This window comes from Oryctolagus cuniculus, chromosome 1 (assembly GCF_964237555.1).
Source record: "Oryctolagus cuniculus chromosome 1, mOryCun1.1, whole genome shotgun sequence".
In the NCBI taxonomy this organism is placed as follows: Eukaryota; Metazoa; Chordata; class Mammalia; order Lagomorpha; family Leporidae; genus Oryctolagus; species Oryctolagus cuniculus.
Genome location: NC_091432.1, coordinates 235,072,854 through 235,091,301, shown reverse-complemented (window position 1 = coordinate 235,091,301; position 18,448 = coordinate 235,072,854). Strand labels below are relative to the sequence as shown.

The 18,448-nt window shown below is 54.7% G+C and overlaps 1 protein-coding gene across 6 annotated transcripts in view; it reads left to right on the top strand.

Moving 5' to 3' along the window:
- TSC1 (TSC complex subunit 1) overlaps positions 1-18,448 on the top strand; it is a 64,329-nt gene that overhangs the window by 40,828 nt on the left and 5,053 nt on the right. For all 6 annotated transcript variants that reach the window (XM_070058378.1, XM_070058370.1, XM_070058360.1 and 3 more), the window contains 14 exons: positions 5,154-5,329; positions 6,009-6,121; positions 6,799-6,910; positions 7,204-7,313; positions 8,871-8,940; positions 9,384-9,488; positions 9,797-10,355; positions 11,339-11,382; positions 11,935-12,101; positions 13,228-13,410; positions 14,220-14,330; positions 14,835-14,957; positions 17,948-18,135; positions 18,219-18,380. In XM_070058378.1, the coding sequence (XP_069914479.1) occupies positions 5,154-5,329; positions 6,009-6,121; positions 6,799-6,910; positions 7,204-7,313; positions 8,871-8,940; positions 9,384-9,488; positions 9,797-10,355; positions 11,339-11,382; positions 11,935-12,101; positions 13,228-13,410; positions 14,220-14,330; positions 14,835-14,957; positions 17,948-18,135; positions 18,219-18,380 (2,223 nt within the window). The remainder of the gene's footprint in view (positions 1-5,153; positions 5,330-6,008; positions 6,122-6,798; positions 6,911-7,203; positions 7,314-8,870; positions 8,941-9,383; positions 9,489-9,796; positions 10,356-11,338; positions 11,383-11,934; positions 12,102-13,227; positions 13,411-14,219; positions 14,331-14,834; positions 14,958-17,947; positions 18,136-18,218; positions 18,381-18,448) is intronic.

Sequence of the window (18,448 nt, the reverse complement as noted above, 5' to 3'; positions counted from 1 at the left end):
CACCTGTCCCCCGCCCTCACCCACCTGCCCGCTGCCCTCACCCACCTGCCCCCTGCCCTCACCCACCTGTCCCCCCGCCCTCACCCACCTGCCCCCCACCCTCACCCACCTGTCCCCCGCCCTCACCCACCTGCCCCCCTGCCCTCACCCACCTGTCCCCCTGCCCTCACTCACCTGTCCCCCTGCCCTCACCCACCTGTCCCCCGCCCTCGCCCACCTGCCCACCGCCCTCACCCACCTGCCCCCCGCCCTCACCCACCTGTCCCCCGCCCTCACCCACCTGCCCCCGCCCTCACCCACCTGCCCACCGCCCTCACCCACCTGTCCCCCACCCTCACCCACCTGTCCCCCGCCCTCACCCACCTGCCCCCGCCCTCACCCACCTGCCGGCTGCCCTCACCCACCTGCCCCCCGCCCTCACCCACCTGCCCCCCGCCCTCACCCACCTGTCCCCCGCCCTCACCCACCTGCCACTCAGCTGCAGCTGCCGAGTTCTTGAGGCTGCAAGGTCTCCAGCACTTTGAGGAGTCCGTGTGTCAGCTGACTCTCAGATTTGAGCACGGCTGCTTAGGATCCTGTTCCCTGGACTTGCGCAGTCCCCACTGCCCTTCTGCTTTCAGTGGCACTGTTTTCTCATGCCCCTTTCCTCTCCTCTTTGTGAATTTATACTAATTAATTAATTTTTTATTTTATTTATTTGAAAGACAGAGTTAGAGTGAGACAGAGAAGTCTTCCATTCACTGGCTCACTCCCCAAATGGCTGCAACGGCTGAGGCTGAGCCAATCCAAGGCCAGGAGCCAGGAGCTGCTTCTGTGTCTCCCAAGTGGATGCAGGGGCCCAAGCACTTGGGCCATCTTCTACTGCTTTCCCAGGTGCATTAGCAGAGAGCTGGCTCAGAAGTGGAGCAGCTGGGACAAGAACCGGCGCCCATATGGGATGCTGGCACTGTAAGCCGGGGCTTTAACCCACTGTACTACAGTGCTGGTCCCTGTGATTTATGTTTAAAAATGAGTAAATAGTTAATGTAGATGGTAGGATTTGAGGAGGTTACATACAAGGATACTTCAACAAGGAATTTGCTGAGAAATAGAACGAAAATAAGTTTAGGCATGGTTATCAGGTGCAGCGTTGAGCTGCCACTCGGGATACCATGTCCGAGTGCCCCAGGTTGAGGCTTCGTCTCCTGCTGCAGTGTCCTGGGAGGCAGCACGTGATGGGTGGCTCAAGTACTCGGTCTCTGCCACTCACGTGGGGAAACCTGGATGGGTTTCTTGGCTGGCTTCTGACTTTGGCCTGGCTATCCACAATTGTTGGCAGGTGTCTGGGGAGTGAACCAGTAGATGGGAGCTCTGTCTATCTTTGCTTCTGAAATATTAAAAAAAAAAAAAAAAAACAACCTCCAATCCATGCGTAGTTTTTAAAAATAATATGCATTTCAATGAGCCTTTTATTAATGACTTGTATATATAGACTTCAAAATTTTTTTGGCACCAAAATGTTTGTCTTTTTAAAAAAGATTTATTTATTTATTTGAGAGGCAGAGTTAAGATAGAGAGAGGGAGAGACAGAGACAAAGGTCTTTGATCCACTGGTTCACTCCCAAATGACTTCAACAAGCAGAGCTGCACTGATCCGAAGCCAGGAGCCAGGAGCTTCTTCCGGGTCTCCTACGTGGGTGCAGAGGTCCAAGCACTTGGGCCATCTTCTGCTTTCCCAGGCCACAGCAGAGAGCTGGATCAGGAGTGGAGCAGCCAGGACTTGAACTGGCACCCATATGGGATGCTGGCACTGCAGACTGGGGCTTTAACCCACTGAGCCATAGCACTGCCCTCTTAAGATTTATTTGTTTACTAGAGAGGCAGAGTTAACAGAGAGAGGGAGAGACAGAGAGAGAGAGAGGTCCTCCATCTGCTGGTTCACCCCCAAATGGCCACAAAGACCAGAGCTGAGCTGATCCAAAGCCAGGAACCAGGAGCTTCTTCCGGGTCTCTCATATGGGTGCAGGGGACCAAGGACTTGGGCCATCTTCTACTGCTTTCCCAGGCCACAGCAGAGAGCTGGATCGGAAGTGGAGCAGCTGGGACTCGAACCAGTGCCCATATGGGATGCCAGCACTGCACATAGCACCGCCGTCAAATGTTTGTCTTTAATTTCATTTTTCTACAAAGGGTTTGAAGTCTCCAGTCAGCCATGTTAAGTTGGAAGCCTCCTAAGGGAGCAGGCTGGGCGGGCAGATGACCTGACTGTTGAGGGAAGCACTAGCATGAGAGCCCTGTGCAGAGGAGAAGAGGGAGCGGGAACGAAGCCGGGTGCAGAGCAGCAGAGCCTGTCTGCGCTAGCTGCAGAGCTGAGGTGTCTGTGCCCAAGTCACGATCAGAATATGCGGAAAGGAGTCTTCCAGAACTAATGAAGCAGCTCTCGAAAATTATAAATGATAGGGGCTGGCACTGTGGCATGGCGGGTTAACCTGCTGTCTGCCGTGCTGGCATCCCATATGGGCGCTGGTTCAAGTCCCGGCCACTCTGCTTCCACTCCAGCTCCCCACTAATGGCCTGGGAAAGCAGTAGAAGATGGCCCAAGTCCTTGGGCCCCTGCACCCACGTGGGAGACCCAAAAGAAGCTGCTGGCTCCTGGCTCAGGTCAGCCCAGCCCCGGCCATTGCAGCCATCTGGGGAGTGAAACAGCAGATGGAAGGTCTCTCTCTCTCTCTCTCTCTCTCTGTACTCTTTGAAATAAATAAGCCTTTAAAAAAGAAAATTGCAAATGATAGGGAAAGCTTTTCTAGAAGAATTAGAAGATAAAGTTGAGCATAAACTCAGTTTAGGCAGATCCAAAGAATTGAGGTGATATAAGAAAAGGAAAAGCTAAGGATAATCAGCCCAGAAAGTCCAACTTCCAATAGAAAACAAGAAAAGAGAGGAGAGCGGCTGGCATTTGGCGCATTGTGTTGAGCTGCCCCCTGAGACACCAGCATCCGTACTGGGGCACTGGTTCAAGACCCAGCTCTTCGCTTCTGATCCAGCTCTCTTCTGTTGTGCCTAGGAGAGCAGTGGAAGATGCCCGAGTACGTGCGTCCCTGTACCCACGTGTGAGACGCAGATGGAGTTCTGGGCTCCTGGCTTTGGGCCATTTAGGGGAATGAACCAGTGAATGGAAGATAGCTCTGTCTTACCCACCCCCTCTCTCTGCTACTCTACCTGTCAAATAAATAAATGAATCTTGGGGGCAAAAAAAAAAAAAAAGGAGGAAAAAGGGCAGGTGTTGTGGTTCAGAGGGTCACACTGCCACTTGGGATGCCTGCATCTCATCACAGTGCCAGGATCAAGTCCCACCTCCGCCTCCACTTCTGATTCAGCTTCCTGCTAATGTGCAGCAGAGGAGGCAGGAGATAATGGCTCAAGTCCCGAGTCCCTGCGACCCCACGGGGAACCTCAGTGAAGCTCACGGCTCCGGGGTGGCCCAGCCCCAGCTGTTGCAGGCATCTGGGGAGGGAACCAAGGGTTGGAAGATCTGTTTCTTTCTCTGACACTGTGTCATTCTGCCTTTTAAATAAATAAAAATAAATAAACAAACATTAAAAAAAAACTTTGGTGGAGTAAAAAGTGGTTGAATAATATAAACTAATACAATAGAAATAATGTAGAAGCATTTTCTATAATTGAAGGACGTGAGGTTCTGGATTTAAGGAGCCTGCCTGCTGCCCAGCTTGGTCCTGGGTGCTTTCATTTCTGTGTTGGAATCCACGTTTTCAGCACTGAGGGTTTAATCAGCATTCTACAGCAATTGTGTGGGACCACAGGTTCTGTTAGGGTCAGCCCAGGGACGGCCCTTGGCGTTGCTGCGCTGGTCCCTGTCACCTGTGCAACAGAAGATTGGAATCCATTGGAGTTCCTGACTAGAAATGTGTGGAGTGATGTTTTGTTGTCAGAAAGAACATTTATACTTGAGTGAGGATTTGCATTTTGGATGTTCTTTTAATAGGATTTTTGTAGAATATTTGGCAAGTACTGAAGAGTTGAAAGAAAACGAACATCACCCACAGCTTCAGTTTTTTCTTCTCAAATTTTGTTTGAGAGACAGACCGAGATCTCCCACCTGCTTGTTCACTCCTCAGATGCCTGCGACGGCTGGAGCTGAGCCAAGCTGAAGTCAGGGGCTGGGAACTCAAGTCAGGTCCCCCACACGAGGGTGGCAGGACCCCACTTACTTGAGCCATTGCCTACTGTCTCCCAGGGTCTGCGTTAGCAGGAAACGAGTAGAGCCAGGACTCAGACCTGGTGACACAGGCTACAGGTGTCCTGGCCATTGTCTTAACTGCTAGCCCAAACGTCCGTTCCCTTCCCCTCCCCTGCATAATGTGTCATATCAACTTCAGTGTGGCATAATCTACATACAGTAACAATCCATTTTGTTAAGTTTGGACAGAAGTCGCGATTGTGACAAAGAGCATTCCTGCTGGCCCCCAGCAGTTCCTTTGCACCCTTTGTGGTCAGTCTCCCTCTACTTGTACTCTAGGCTGGTGTAATAGTATTTCTTCCATAGACTGTGTCCGTTTGATTGAATTTTGGGTTGTATCATTTCTTTTATACAAGGTGTGCAGTGCTGAACGTTGTTATATATCTTGTTTTATGTTTATTTCTATAGGACAGATCCTTAGAAGTGGACTGTGGATCACATAACAGGAATCTCTAGAGTCTAAAAAAAATATCCTTGTGGGCTTTCTTTAGTAGTTGTCTTCTGCACTGTATTTCTGGTCTGGGGATGGACCGGAATCCTGAGGCTTTGTCGCCTAAGCTGTCTGGCAGTTTCCAGGTCTCCCTGTTCCAGGTCGACCTTGTTCCAAAGCAGGGTGTCCCCTGTGTCTGCTCTCCGCAGTGTATGTTCTGTTTGGAAGCTATGCCTAGTTTCTCATTGATGAAATTTTTGTGTCAAATAGTTTGCGTGCACTTGATGTAACGGTTCTAAATAGGGCAGATGTAGGTTTGTAAGGTGAATGGCTGATTCTTTATATCATAGAACTGTTTCCAACTTGGGTTGGAATGGATTTTCCCTGTCTTTGCTTATCGGTTGTGCTGGCCCGGGATTGGCCGTCTTCAGTGTTTGATTGCATAGATTCCTATTTGCGTTTCTTGACTTTCCTTGCCTTTTACAGGTGGAAGAGATTAGAAACGCATGATGTTGTGATAGAGTGTGCCAAAATCTCCCTGGACCCTTCGGAAGCCTCCTACGAAGATGGCTATTCTGTGTCTCACCAGCTGTCCGCCCGGTTCCCTCACCGCTCAGCTGATGTCACCGCCAGCCCCTATGTTGACACACAGAATAGCTATGGTAAAAAGTGACTGTGGTACTTATCTGTTTTACACCTTTGTCTCTGGGAAGCATTGCTTATCTCTGTTAACTTTGTTTTCTTTCTTAGAATAAAACTTAGTTCAGTTTCTAGGATGTTTTCCCCGCATATTTTTAAATTGAATTTGCCTCTGTTGTCTTCTAATTAGGTTTTCCTTTGAGTTTAATTTAAATGTCCTTGGTTTCCTGCCTGATAGTGTTGCCAACAGCTTTGGCAACGTGTCTTCAACCCTCAGCAGAGAAAATGGTTCAAGCATGTTGCAGACCCCACCTCAGAAGGAGGTCCTTTTACCATTTGGACAGCCGGAGTGGCCTCCCTGGGCTGTAGCACTGATGCAATTTGAATGAGTCTGGACAATTTGGAATTGGATGCATATCAAAATACAGACTTTATCAGTAGTTACAACCACTGAAGGTGTTACCCGTGCTGTGCATTCCGAGTTATTCAAGGCTCAATCAGACATCAGCCTTACTGGATGCTGTTTGCAAGGGTATTTGAAGAATGCTTTAAATGTTGTTCCTTGATGGACAGGGATGTCAGAAAGCCCTCAGGTTTTCAGATGTAGAGAACTGAGATTGCTAAATGGTCTGGAGGGCTGTAGGTTTCTCCCGGAATGGTCTAAAACCACCCCTAACCCTCTATTCTTCTTCTTCATTTTAGGGAGTGCCACTTCTACCCCGTATTCCTCTTCTCGGCTGACGTTAAATACGCCAGGGCAGCTACCTCAGACTCTGAGTTCCCCGTCGACACGGCTGTTAACTGAGCCGCCACAAGTATGGTGTCCCGTAGTGGGCTTGCTTTCTCCTTGCTTCCTGGTGAAGCTGACCCTTTGGGTCAGGTTTTAGTATGTGGCTGGGAAAACATTATACTGCCCATTTCAGCAGGTGCCACCCCTCCCCCCCTTTTTTTTTTTACATTTGTTAATTTTATTTGAAAGAGTTACAGAGAGAGAGGGAGAGCTTGCACATGCTGGCTGACTCCTCAAGTGCCCACAGTGGCTGGAGCTGGCTGATCTGAAACTAGGAGCTGGGAGCTTCTTCCAGGTCTCCCACATGGGTGCAGGGGCCCCAGCACTTGGGCCATCCTCCACTGCTCCCCCAGCATATTAGCAGGGAGCGGGATTGGAAGTGGAGCAGCCGGGACTTGAATTGGTGCTGATATCGGGTGTGGAGTCGCAGAGGGCGGCTTCACCTGCTACGCCGCAGTGCTGGCCCCTCGGCAGTCCCTTTTAGGGATCCATGAGATTGCATTAGCAAAGAAAATTTCCCTTGCGCTTGGGTTCATTGTTGAGTCTGGCTGTACAGGGCACCTGTCTTTCAGTAAATCTTCAGTAAGATGCCTTTCTGCAGTTGGAAAGGCGAAGTTTAACTGACCGTTGGCCATGAACGTGAGTCTTGGGGGTGATGAAGCATCCAGTCGCTGTTGCTCATGTGCTTTGTTGACTCCCCAGGCCACTCTTTGGAGCCCATCCATGGTTTGTGGTATGACCACTCCTCCGACGTCGCCTGGAAATGTCCCAGCTGACTTGTCACACCCTTACAGTAAAGTCTTTGGTACAGCTGGTATGTATGTCTCAGGCCGGGTTTGATGGGTTGGTTTTGACTTGTGTTTTATGATGGAAGAAACTATTCTTTTAGATCTAGTAGTGAGTTTGAAGAGTAAACTTGTTTTTGAGACTTATAGAAATTTCAGGGGATTTCAAAGCAGTAAAGTTAAACCAACAGAAGAAGACTGAGCTGGATCCCAGAAAGTAAGCTGTTGCAGCTTTAGTCACATCACGCGGCTAGAAAAGTTGGCAGTTTTTCCAACAGCTGGTCTTGATGTTCGTACATATTCTGCCCTTGTCTCTGAGCAGGTGGAAAAGGAACTCCTCTGGGAACCCCAGCAACCTCGCCACCTCCAGCCCCCCTCTACCACTCGGATGACATTTCACTCCCCCCGGCCACAGCCACAGCCCCCAGGAAGGTGAGTGCCAGCCATCTGCGGTCCTGCCCCAGCACCGTGACTTGATTGCAGGCGTCCTCCGTGTAGTCTACTGAGGCCAAATGGAATTCGGACCTAAAATATGGTGGGTTTGAATCCGATTGAATAGACGGTCCAGAAGCTGTCAGGCTGGGATCTGCTGAACCCTGGGGTCCCAGAATTCTTGTAGGGACGCAGTAAGTCAGATCTACTCTCCTGGGATGCTGAGCTGACGCTTGCCCTCCCACGGCTCAGCACTTTCGTGGATGGTACAGAAATGATGGTAGTTGAAACAGCAGCCACTTAGCATGAATCCAGGCAGGCAGCAAACTGCCCTGGTAGGCATCACGTTCTTCCTTGACATAGCCTTTCAGTTTACAGAAGAGAACCATTTAGAAACTTCCGAGTGTCTGGTAATAAAAAGTATTTTTAATTATTGGCCCTTGAAAACCTGTATATTTAATGCTCTTTGTGACAGCACAAGAAATAGCAAGTGTGCATAAGGCACATTTGCTGCACACCAGAGCATGGCGGCAACCCCAGGCCCTTGTGGAGAGCTGAACGAGTCCCTGGTCATGGATTGCCAGTTGTGTTTCAAAGAACTAGTGGCTCACACACTGGTTACTCAGACTTGGATATTTGGCCGGCAGTGTCTTAATGATGAGCTTTGTCAGTCACTTCAGGATGTACAACTGAGAGTACTGAGATTTACTGCCGATGATAAAATTCAACTTTCAGGTGGAAATTAAGACATTAAAAAGCACATCCCCCGCCGCTAGCATGGTAGCTTCCCTAGCATTTCTGCGATGAGATGGAGAGGCTCGGGACGCTTGGTTAATGCCTGGAGTTTGATGCTGTACAGTGAGATGCTCCAGTATTTGGAAGCAGTGGTTTCTAAATGTGTGGTGTGTAATGCTGCAGAAACACGCACAGTGAGCAGTGTAGTCGGAATGCAGGGTGGGCCGGTGGGCTAACGCAGATGAGAAGTCAGCCGGTAGGTTTCAGATTCTACCACTTGTCAAGTGTCAGTGTGTATCAAAGATGATCACCCATGATGATTTGAAAAGTCCGCTAACAGATGTTTATTTTTTGCAACTTCATATCTCTAGGGCCCCAGAGTTTCTTCCATTATTTTGTCAAAAATGACATATTGTAGCAGCCCGAACATAGAGGCAGATAGGAGAATCCAGGTTCTTTCATAAAGCTACATAGTAAAGAGATGGCAAAAATGTACAACAGTTTCACTGTTCTCAATTTGATTCTGTTTTGGAAAATAATCGTTTTTGCATCAAAGTATGTTATCTCCACTAATGTGTAATGGGTTCATTATTTTTTAAGTGAATTAATAAATACTTTAAAATTTAATATCTAACATTGCAGTGCTTGGTGGATTCGGCCGTGTAAGCAGGAGTTCTGGCATTCTCAGTCATTTCTGAGAGTACAGAGGCTTGCTGAGACAGGGAGTTGGAGGATCACTGGACTAATCCCTGAACTCTTTGCAGTGTGCTAGGGAGCATGCGGGCCACCGCCTTGTGGTGTAAATAGTGCGTATCTTTTCAGGAAGAGAGGACAGACCCCGCGAGGCCGTGTCTGCACAGACAGCACCATCTTCCGAATGACAGAGCACCAGGTAAAGTCTGGGGAGCGGTGGGGCGTCCTCTTCCAGCTGGGCTACTTGTGTTTCCAGTGGAAACGAGGGAATGCTGGAGTAGCCTAGAGACCAGAGACCTTGAAGCAGTGAGACAGTGCGTTCCAAAAGCCAGCTCAGGAACATGCAAACAAGCTTTCTTTAAGCCATGTCAGTGAAGGGCCGCAGGTGTCTGGGACTGTCAGATCACCTGTTTTCCCCTGTTCTCAGGGCTAGTGAGAGAGAGAGTTTTATTTCCAGTGGGTGTGCTATTGGAGCTTTTCGCTAGAAGGCTGATGAAATCTCAGGTTCTGAAGCAGCCGTGGGCCAGAGCTGGAGCTCAGCAGGGAGGTCACCGTGGACTTGGCTTGCTGCAGCGTGGGCAGTTTGCACTCGTGGGCGCACAGGGTGTTTCTGGGACTTGAATTGTCTTTGTTTCCCTGCAGAAGAGCTACCCAGCAACAGAGGTTCTGTCACTCTCAGTGATCTCCCAGGGTTTTTAGGTGATCTGGCGTCTGAAGAAGATAGTATTGAAAAGGACAGAGAAGAAGGTAACGTACGTGGCGCGGCTGTGAGGGGACGAAACTGGACCCTTACTCTGTCACCAGACAGATTCGGTGCCGACTCTCACAGACGTGCATGAGAAACGCGGGTGTTTTGTTCCAGGCCCTATGCCTGTAAGGGGGTGGCACTTTCCTCTCCCCCGGGTGGCAGTGGGACTTTGTTCCAGGCCCTATGCCTGTAAGGGGTGGCACTTTCCTCTCCCCCGGGTGGCAGTGGGGCTTGGTGGTGTGCAGCCCCGAACCGCCTGGTCTCCCCCAGACTGAGCATTTACTGGGGTTTCCCTTCCTCCTCCCAGCCGCAATATGTAAAGAGCTCTCTGAGATCACCACGGCAGAGGCCGAGCCTGTGGCTCCTCGAGGAGGCTTTGACTCTCCCTTCTACCGAGACAGTCTCCTGGGTTCTCAGCGCAAGACCCACTCGGCAGCCTCTGGTGCGCAGGGTGCCAGCACGAACCCTGAGCCTTTACACTCCTCCCTGGACAAGCTTGGGCCGGACACACCAAAGCAAGCCTTTACTCCCATAGACCTACCCTGTGGCGGTGCCCACGAAAGCCCCGCCGGGGACAGGGACCGCCAGACTTCTTTGGAGACCAATATCCTCACTCCCAGCCCTTGTAAAATTCCACCTCAGAGGGGAGTGGGCTTTGGAAGTGGGCAGCCACCCCCATACGATCATCTTTTTGAGGTGGCCTTGCCAAAGACTGCCCATCATTTTGTTAGCAAGAAGACCACGGAACTGTTAAAGAAAGCGAAAGGAAACACCGAGGAAGACTATATGCCCTCTACCTCCCCAGTGGAAATACTGGACAGGCTGATACAGCAGGGAGCAGACGCCCACGGCAAGGAGCTGAGCAGGTGAGGGAGCCGGCGCTCCTGCGTGCTGGATCATTTGTGACATTCAGGAGTGCAAGGGCGGGAGCAAGAACCGCTTGTCTCACTCGCCCGGGGCGGCTGCCTCTCTCCGGCTGTGGCAGCCCTGCTGGTCCTCTGCCTGTTCGTGTGCGGGACGTGTGTCTCCTGTCAGCGCGCTGGTTCGGGACGGCTCCCCTTCAGAGCATGCCTCGGTGTGGGCCGTTCTGTGTGAGGACACTCGGATGCTTTCTGAAAGCTGGAAGCTAAAAATGAGGTTCTGATAGTTCAGAGAATGTAGGAACATTCGCCACGCTTCCCTCTCTGATGACAGATGATGATGTTGTATCATCTCCTATTTCGGTAACAGTTCGTGCAGTGGATGGCAGATCACCAGCACTTTATGCAGGTGCAGGTGGCCTGACACCAGCAGCCCTGCCCAGAGAGCCCAGTGCTCGCAGCCCTTCTCCAAGGAGAGCCAGGGAAGGTTAAGAACCTAGCTGGTCAGAGTCGGAGTCCTCTGCCGTTTCCAACAGCGTCGTTTCTTTTGTCTTCTGTAGAATACAAAATAAGGTGGAGTTGGATAGGGCTCCTGATCATTCAGCTTCTTTTAAACGAGACTTGGTAAAACTGGCTCAGATGAACGGTTCCCTTTTCCCTTTGGCTGGTGACTCGGTGGAGCCGCTCCCAGTCTGTTTCAGCAGAGGTTGAGCTCTGTGCGCGGTGCGTTTTCAGCATCCTTGCTGCTGGCCCAGAGGCGAGGGCAGCGCCTGAGCGCGGTCGGGGGGCGGGGCGCTGAGCCCTGGGGCTCCCCCTCTCTGCAGACTCGGTCCTACCCAGTGGAGGCACCTGCCTCTAACTCTGGAGCTTTCTCTATGCTGTGGGTTTTGAGCTGGAGGAAGGAATCTAACGTTGCTGCAGTTGAAGTCCAGCTAAGTTTTCTCTAGGTCAGACTGGTAACTTTGTTACTCGAAAAACTCTCTTCCTAGGTTGTCCTTACCCAGCAAGTCTGTCGACTGGACCCACTTTGGAGGTAAACTTGCGCTTTAGCTCCAAATCCAGCCCAGATGGCTCCTGCTTGCCTTCTGCCTTTTCTGTCCTTGAGGAGGTGCCTGCTGGGAAATGGGTCTCCCCTTGGCCGCTGCTCCTTCTGGCTTCTCTGCCCGGGGAGAGGATGTGGCAAAGTCGGTCCTGCCCACTTGTGAAAGGTGGCAAGTACTGTGCGCCTTGAGCCGCAGGGCAGAGCGCAGACGGCGCCGTAGACTTCCTGGAGGAGGCCCAGTGAGGCCAGCGGTGCTAGGGAGTCTCCCTGCCGGAGGGGGGCCAGCGAAAGACCGGCCTTGAGAAACGGGGTGTGGGGTGGGCACAGGTGGTCAGCTGTGTGGGCGTGAAGAAAGCAAACTCTCAGAGTCACCCCACAGTAGCCCCCCCCCCAAGAAAACAGAGTGCTCCCAGGACCACGCGGTTGTCTGCAGTGAGTGGCAGTTTGCTCTTGAAAGCGGTGTTGCAGGCTACGCGTGTGGGAGGGGGAGTTGCTGGAAGGAGATATAAAAGGCATGCTGCCCGCCCTCTGCTCTCGAATCAGGCTCTCCTCCCTCAGACGAGATCCGCACCCTCCGAGACCAGCTGCTCCTGCTGCACAACCAGCTCCTGTACGAGCGCTTCAAGAGGCAGCAGCACGCTCTCCGCAATAGGCGGCTGCTGCGCAAGGTGATCCACGCGGCGGCCCTGGAGGAGCACAACGCTGCCATGGTGAGGCCCGGGCTGCACGGTGCGGGGCCGGGGCAGAGCTCACAGGCCCAGCCCTGGCGGCCGGGGACCGGCCTCCGTCCCTGAGGTCCCAGCCCTGGCGGCCGGGGACCGGCCTCCGTCCCTGAGGTCCCAGCCCTGGCGGCCGGGGACCGGCCTCCGTCCCTGAGGTCCCAGCCCTGGCGGCCGGGGACCGGCCTCCGTCCCTGAGGTCCCAGCCCTGGCGGCCGGGGACCGGCCTCCGTCCCTGAGGTCCCAGCCCTGGCGGCCGGGGACCGGCCTCCGTCCCTGAGGTCCCAGCCCTGGCGGCCGGGGACCGGCCTCCGTCCCTGAGGTCCCAGCCCTGGCGGCCGGGGACCGGCCTCCGTCCCTGAGGTCCCAGCCCTGGCGGCCGGGGACCGGCCTCCGTCTCTGAGGTCCCAGCTCTGGTGGCCGGGCGGGGGGAGGGCACTGGGGGCAGGTCACTTTGTCCCTGAGGTCCCAGCTCTGTTGACCGGGGAGGGGGTTGCTGGGGGTGGGTCAGTTTGTCTCTGAGGTGCCAACGGGAATGTATGGATCTCAGAATTCCCTTGAAGCTCTCAGAAGCCTTGGGGACAAGTGCCTGTGTGTGTATTTGCTTACAACTGAGATGATAAGGGGTCAGAAGTTCACTTTGTTTCCCCACACGTGAGTGTGAAGCCATCAGACCTGGGTGTGTCTTGGGCTCCGTCGGTCGGTGCTCTAGGGAGCAAAGCTGCTACCCACTCCCTGACGTGGGCTCTAACGGCTGCACCTGCCGTTCAAGTTGTGGTCAGGACAGTCGGGCGGCGCCTGCTGCAGGCCTGGCGCTCGGGGTGCGTTCGTCGCATCAGTGAACTCACTCAGTCCGAGCGTTGGTGGGGGGTGAGACTTGGGAAGTTGGAAGCAGGCTGATCCCTGGGAAGAGTTCTTTAAGCAGCTTATGCTGCGTTTGCTGATGTGGAATCTGGAAACCGTGACTTGCCACCGAGGTAGACGGCGTGAGCTGTCAGGCTCTGGGTCTGCTGTGGCTGCGACTGCTCAGGCGCAAGGCTTCCAGCTCGTGGAAAACTTGAACCTCGCTGCCCGGCGTGGAGGCAGCTACAGTGATGGCCTCTCTGCTCTCTGCTAGAAAGATCAGTTGAAATTACAAGAGAAGGACATCCAGATATGGAAGGTTAGTCTGCAGAAAGAACAAGCCAGATACAGTCAGCTCCAGGAACAGCGGGACTCGGTGGTGACCCAGCTCCACAGCCAGATCAGACAGCTGCAACACGACCGAGAAGAGTTCTACAACCAGAGCCAGGAGTTACAGGTATTGACGATGACACAGGTGGCGTCAGCCAAGAAGAGAAGAGGGCAGGAAGGCAGCACAGGTGCTCCTGGGGTGGTGTGACCTGCTCAGCTGGGCGGGGACAGCACTTTCCTCTCTGGGATCGTAGCCGATGGTCTTCGGGAGGGCAGTGTGCCCCCAGCCGTCTTGGGGTGTGCTCTCAGAGGGCGTCTGGGTCTTTATCCTCCTGGCTCAGAGCAGCAAGAAAAACACTGTTCTGCTTCCTTGGCAGAGCTCAGCAGCTCTGTGGACACTGATGGCCCCGCTGCTGAGTGGCTGTCTGAGACTAGCACACACACGCTAAAATGCAGTTACTAAGCCACGTGTGCACCTGCTGACCCTGTACGATGTCATCGCTGTTCCCAGTTGCACCTGGGCTTTCTTCTGGTGCTTTTCATCCCGGCAGCCACCCAGACCCATCTCTGCAGATAGGCTCACAGCCCCAGTGTGTGTGGTCTCCCTGCGGCTAGCTAGCAGTTCACACGATCCCCAGCAGGTGTCGCTGTGCTTCCCACAGCACCCTGACAGCTGGCTATGGAGCCTCAAGGCTCTCTGGCACAGTTTCAGAACTGTGCATCTAAAGCATTTTTGTTTTGTTTTCTCTTGTTAAACAGTAAGAATTCAGAAAGCAACCAGAGCTTACTTTTTTTAAATCAAGAATTCAAATCCTGATGGCCCAAGAATAGTAGAGCAGTGAAGAACTGGGCATTCCCCGTCGGGTGTGGGCTGATAGCCAGGGGGCCCGTGGCCTGGCTGCCGTGCTGTGTACTTTGTGCTGTTTCTCTGTGTAGACGAAGCTGGAGGACTGCAGGAACATGATCGCGGAGCTGCGGGTGGAGCTGAAGAAGGCCAGCAGCAAGGTGTGCCACACCGAGCTGCAGCTCAGCCAGGTGTCTCAGAAGGTGAGCACAGGCGCGTCTCAGCAGTGGCGGGGTTGGGGTGCTCAGCAGGGGAGGATCCCCGCCCCGGGGTGGGGGGACATGGGGCAGTGCCTGGAGACCTCTTTGGTACCACCGGCATCTGTGAGTGGGGACGGGTGCTGCCACAGCCCCCTGCAGTGCCAGTGCCTGCTCCGCAGAGCGTTCTCTTGATGCCTCGCTCGGGTCTTTGAGCTGTGATCCCTCCCTCTTTGGAATTCACGCGTTCCTCATGTTGTTTACTGAGGGACAGGTGAGCCCTCCCCAGGCTGAGTCCCCTGGGCCTGACGCCCTGCCGTGGTGGGCCCGGGCCGGGGGCCCCGTGCTGGTGCTTCCTCCCCTTTGCAGACGCAGTCTTTTCCGTTGTCCTCGGGTGCCCCCTCCCCAGCAGCGGCAGCGTCGGGGCTGGGACCAGGGAGTGTGTGCTGTGTGACGTCCATGCTAGGCTTGTGCCCTCAGAGCGCTCGCCTTGCGTGTGTTCTGGTTTAGCTCTCGAACAGCGAGTCGGTCCAGCAGCAGATGGAGTTCCTGAACAGGCAGCTGCTGGTGCTGGGCGAGGTCAACGAGCTGTACTTGGAGCAGCTGCAGAGCAAGCATTCAGACTCCAGCAAGGTACGCCGGGCGGGAGCCAGGCGGTGTGGACGCGCATCGCACGGGACGGCTGGGACTCGCGTCCTGAGAGGTGGAGCGGGAGGCCGCCCCTCCCTCTGCCCAGCGGTGCCCACGCTTCCCAGCCATTTCCCGTCCTTGGCTTCCTGGGAGCTCCGGGAGGCGGCTGTGAAGCAGCGAGTGGGAGCTGGCAGGGGGCGGTGTGGGCGTGCCGCCTTCCCTTCCCGGCTCTCCCCAGTCAGGGCGGTGTGGGCGTGCCGCCTTCCTGTCTCTCGTCTCTCCCCGGTAGGGCCGTGTGGGCGTGCCGCCTTCCTGTCTCTCCCCAGTCCCCTTGGAGAGGGGGGTGCCACCAAGAGGACGTGGCCGGGCTGCTGAGCTCATTGCTCCGGGTGCAGGGGCCCTGCGTCCCTCCCGTTACCTGCTGCAGGTGGAGTCCAGTCCTGGCGAGGCCAGCGGCGTGAGCTTTCACGTTAGTTAGTGCCTCAGCTTCTCCGGTGACCTTGTCGCTCTGTAAACAGCCTCGGGTCACGTTTGCGAGTTGGGGATGCACTTCACCAGTAAACGCTCAGGTCTTCCCTGGCGCTGACTTCTCCATCACACGTGGGCCTTCGCTTGGGGATTTCTTGGGTTTGCACTTTCCTCCAGTCTCGGAGCCGGAGACGGGGACCTTCCTAGTGGACTTACTCGTGTTTCTCGGCTCCTCCCAGCTCTCAGGTTCAGGCTGTCTGTAGAAAGTAGCTGTGGAGATTTCTCTGGAAAACTGGCCGACACTTTGGAGTTAGAGTAGCTTAGGGACGAGAAAAGTGGGACGAGAGGGCCTCTGGCGGACCGGGCGCGCCTGAGTTCTGACATCTCCCGAGGGCAGCGCAGCAGGTGGGCGCCCGTGGCGCAGGCTCCTGTGCGGATGCCTCCTAACCCCCTGGGGGCTTGAACAGCCCCCTGACCTCTCTGGGCCTCATTTAAGCTCATAACACCTGTCCCAGAAATCTACGACGCTTCCTGAGCCCTTGTCGCCAAGGTCGTGTCATGCGCCAGCCCCATCCAGTCCTTCCCTTGGACCAGTCAGGATTTGCCTGGGCCTGGGGCTCGGGGTGCTCTTGGTCAGTCCCGGGAGGGAGGGGGACGGCTGGTGGGGGTGGGAGTTGGGGAGGGTCGGGAAAGCACAGGGCAGTTCCTGGGGCAGTGCCCTGTGTGACGAGGCATGGGCAGTGCTGTCCATGCAGCGGGGGTCCTGTGGCCCTCGCACCCTACAGCACAGCGGGCCCACGGTGCACATCCTCTATGCTCCGGGGTGTTGTATTTGCGCGTGCCTGACAGATATTGCCTGTATACGTTAGCTGTCTGGGTCGCGTGTTCAGTGTGAGTGCTGTGTACCTGGTGGTTCTGTGTCGGGGGAGGCTGTGTGTGCAGGGCAGGCGCAGGCTTCTCCCCTGCGTGGTTTTGTTCTCTGGCAGTGAATCTGTGGATGCACCGGGACACTCGTGCTTTTGTAGATGACAGAGATGGGCCAAGTTCCCCGAGCAGGGTTGAGGCCTGGAGCCGCACGCACAGCTGGAGTGGCCACGCCCCCGGTGGCCGCCTTGAGCTTCTCTGTGATTCTGCACCGGGAAGCGCGGTGCCCGCGTGCTTGCAGCTGGGGCGTCCTGGGGACAGCTCACCCCTCGCTCCTTACTGTTCGCTGTCTTACAAAGCGGGTGTCTCGCAGATGTGATGTAGTGCACACACGGCACACACTTGTTAGAAGTGTCCTTTCCACGTTGTCTCTGAGCAAGCGCGTGCCTGCTCTGGGCCCGGCCGTCCACTGTGCCCAGTGGGGTCGACACGTGTGCTCTGGGAAGGCGGCTCCACTCGGCCGACCTGCCGCACTTGTCCCATTCCTTGCCTTCACCTCAGCTGGTGCTAGGAGAGGGAGAGAATAAAGACAGCAAATGGCCCGCCGTGCCACCGTGTTGAAGTTGACCGTGAGCGTTGGTGTATTTTCAGCCGGTGGTTTGCGAGTGTCTGTTTGCGTGGATCATTGTACGCTTCACAGTTTTGCAGTCTGCTCGTGGATCTTCACTGTGCCCCTTCTTTGTAAAGACTATGCAAACACGAGCTTCCGTTTCCCTGGCGCTGCCTTCATAGCGCTCCCAGACTGCTCTTAGGAATGCCCTGTGATGACCTCTTTGGGCGGAACCTCTGTTCATGTTTCAGATGACTTCCTCAGGGTAGGTTTCCGGGGTGGTTACTAGGTTAATACTGAGCCAACCTGCTCTCCAGAAAGTTAGCCTGCTTCTGTTTCTGCTGTCAGTGCACTAAAGTAACTTTGTAATGTGTATTACATTGGTTTTCAAAATGGATATAGCGTGTTCCTTTTCTTTAAGTACTAACTCTAGTCCCTCTCTCCCTCTCTCTCTCTCTCTCCCTCTCCCCCTCCTCCTCTCTCCCTCTCCATCTCCATTTTCCTCTCCCCCTCTCCCCCTCTCCCTCCCTCCCTCCCCTCTCCCGCTCTCCCGCTCTCCCTCTCCCTCTCTCCCTCTCCGTTTTCCTCTCCCTCTCTCCATCTCTCTCCCTTTCTCCCTCTCTCCCTCCCTCTCTCCCTCTCCCCCTCTTCCGCTCTCCCTCTCCCCTCCTCCTCTCTCCCTCTCCCCCTCTTCCGCTCTCCCTCTCCCCTCCTCCTCTCTCCCTCTCCCCCTCTTCCGCTCTCCCTCTCCCCTCCTCCTCTCTCCCTCTCCATCTCCATTTTCCTCTCCCCTCTCTCCCCTCTCCCTCCCTCCCTCCCCCCCTCCCGCTCTCCCTCTCTCCCTCCCGCTCTCCCTCCCCCTCTCCCGCTCTCCCTCTCCCGCTCTCCCTCTCCCTCTCTCCCTCCCTCCCGCTCTCCCTCTCTCTCCCCCTCTCCCCCCTCCCCCTCTCCCTCTCTCCCTCCCTCCCGCTCTCCCTCTCCCTCCCCCTCTCCCGCTCTCCCTCTCTCTCCCCCTCTCCCGCTCTCCCTCTCCCTCTCTCCCTCTCTCCAGGAAGTAGAAATGATGAAAGCTGCATATCGGAAAGAACTAGAGAAGAACAGAAACCACGTTCTCCAGCAGAATCAGAGGCTCGATACCTCCCAGAAACGGATTTTGGAACTGGAATCTCATCTGGCCAAGAAAGACCACCTGCTTTTGGAACAAAAGAAATATTTGGAGGATGTCAAACTGCAGGCAAGGTAACTTTGACGTGGAGAGGCATTTTAGGGGCACATCCTTTATCCAAGGGGACTTCCATGTTCTGGCTGTCTGTGTCTTTCAGAGGACAGCTGCAAGCTGCCGAGAGCAGGTATGAGGCCCAGAAAAGGATTACCCAGGCGTTCGAGTTGGAGATCTTGGACTTGTATGGCCGACTGGAGAAGGATGGCCTTCTGAAAAAACTTGAAGAGGAGAAAACAGAAGCCGCTGAGGCAGCAGAAGAAAGGTAGGAGCCAGGAGCTGCCCTGCAGGCCGCACGGCGTTGCCGCCGCTCACGGAAGCAGGGCCGTGGCC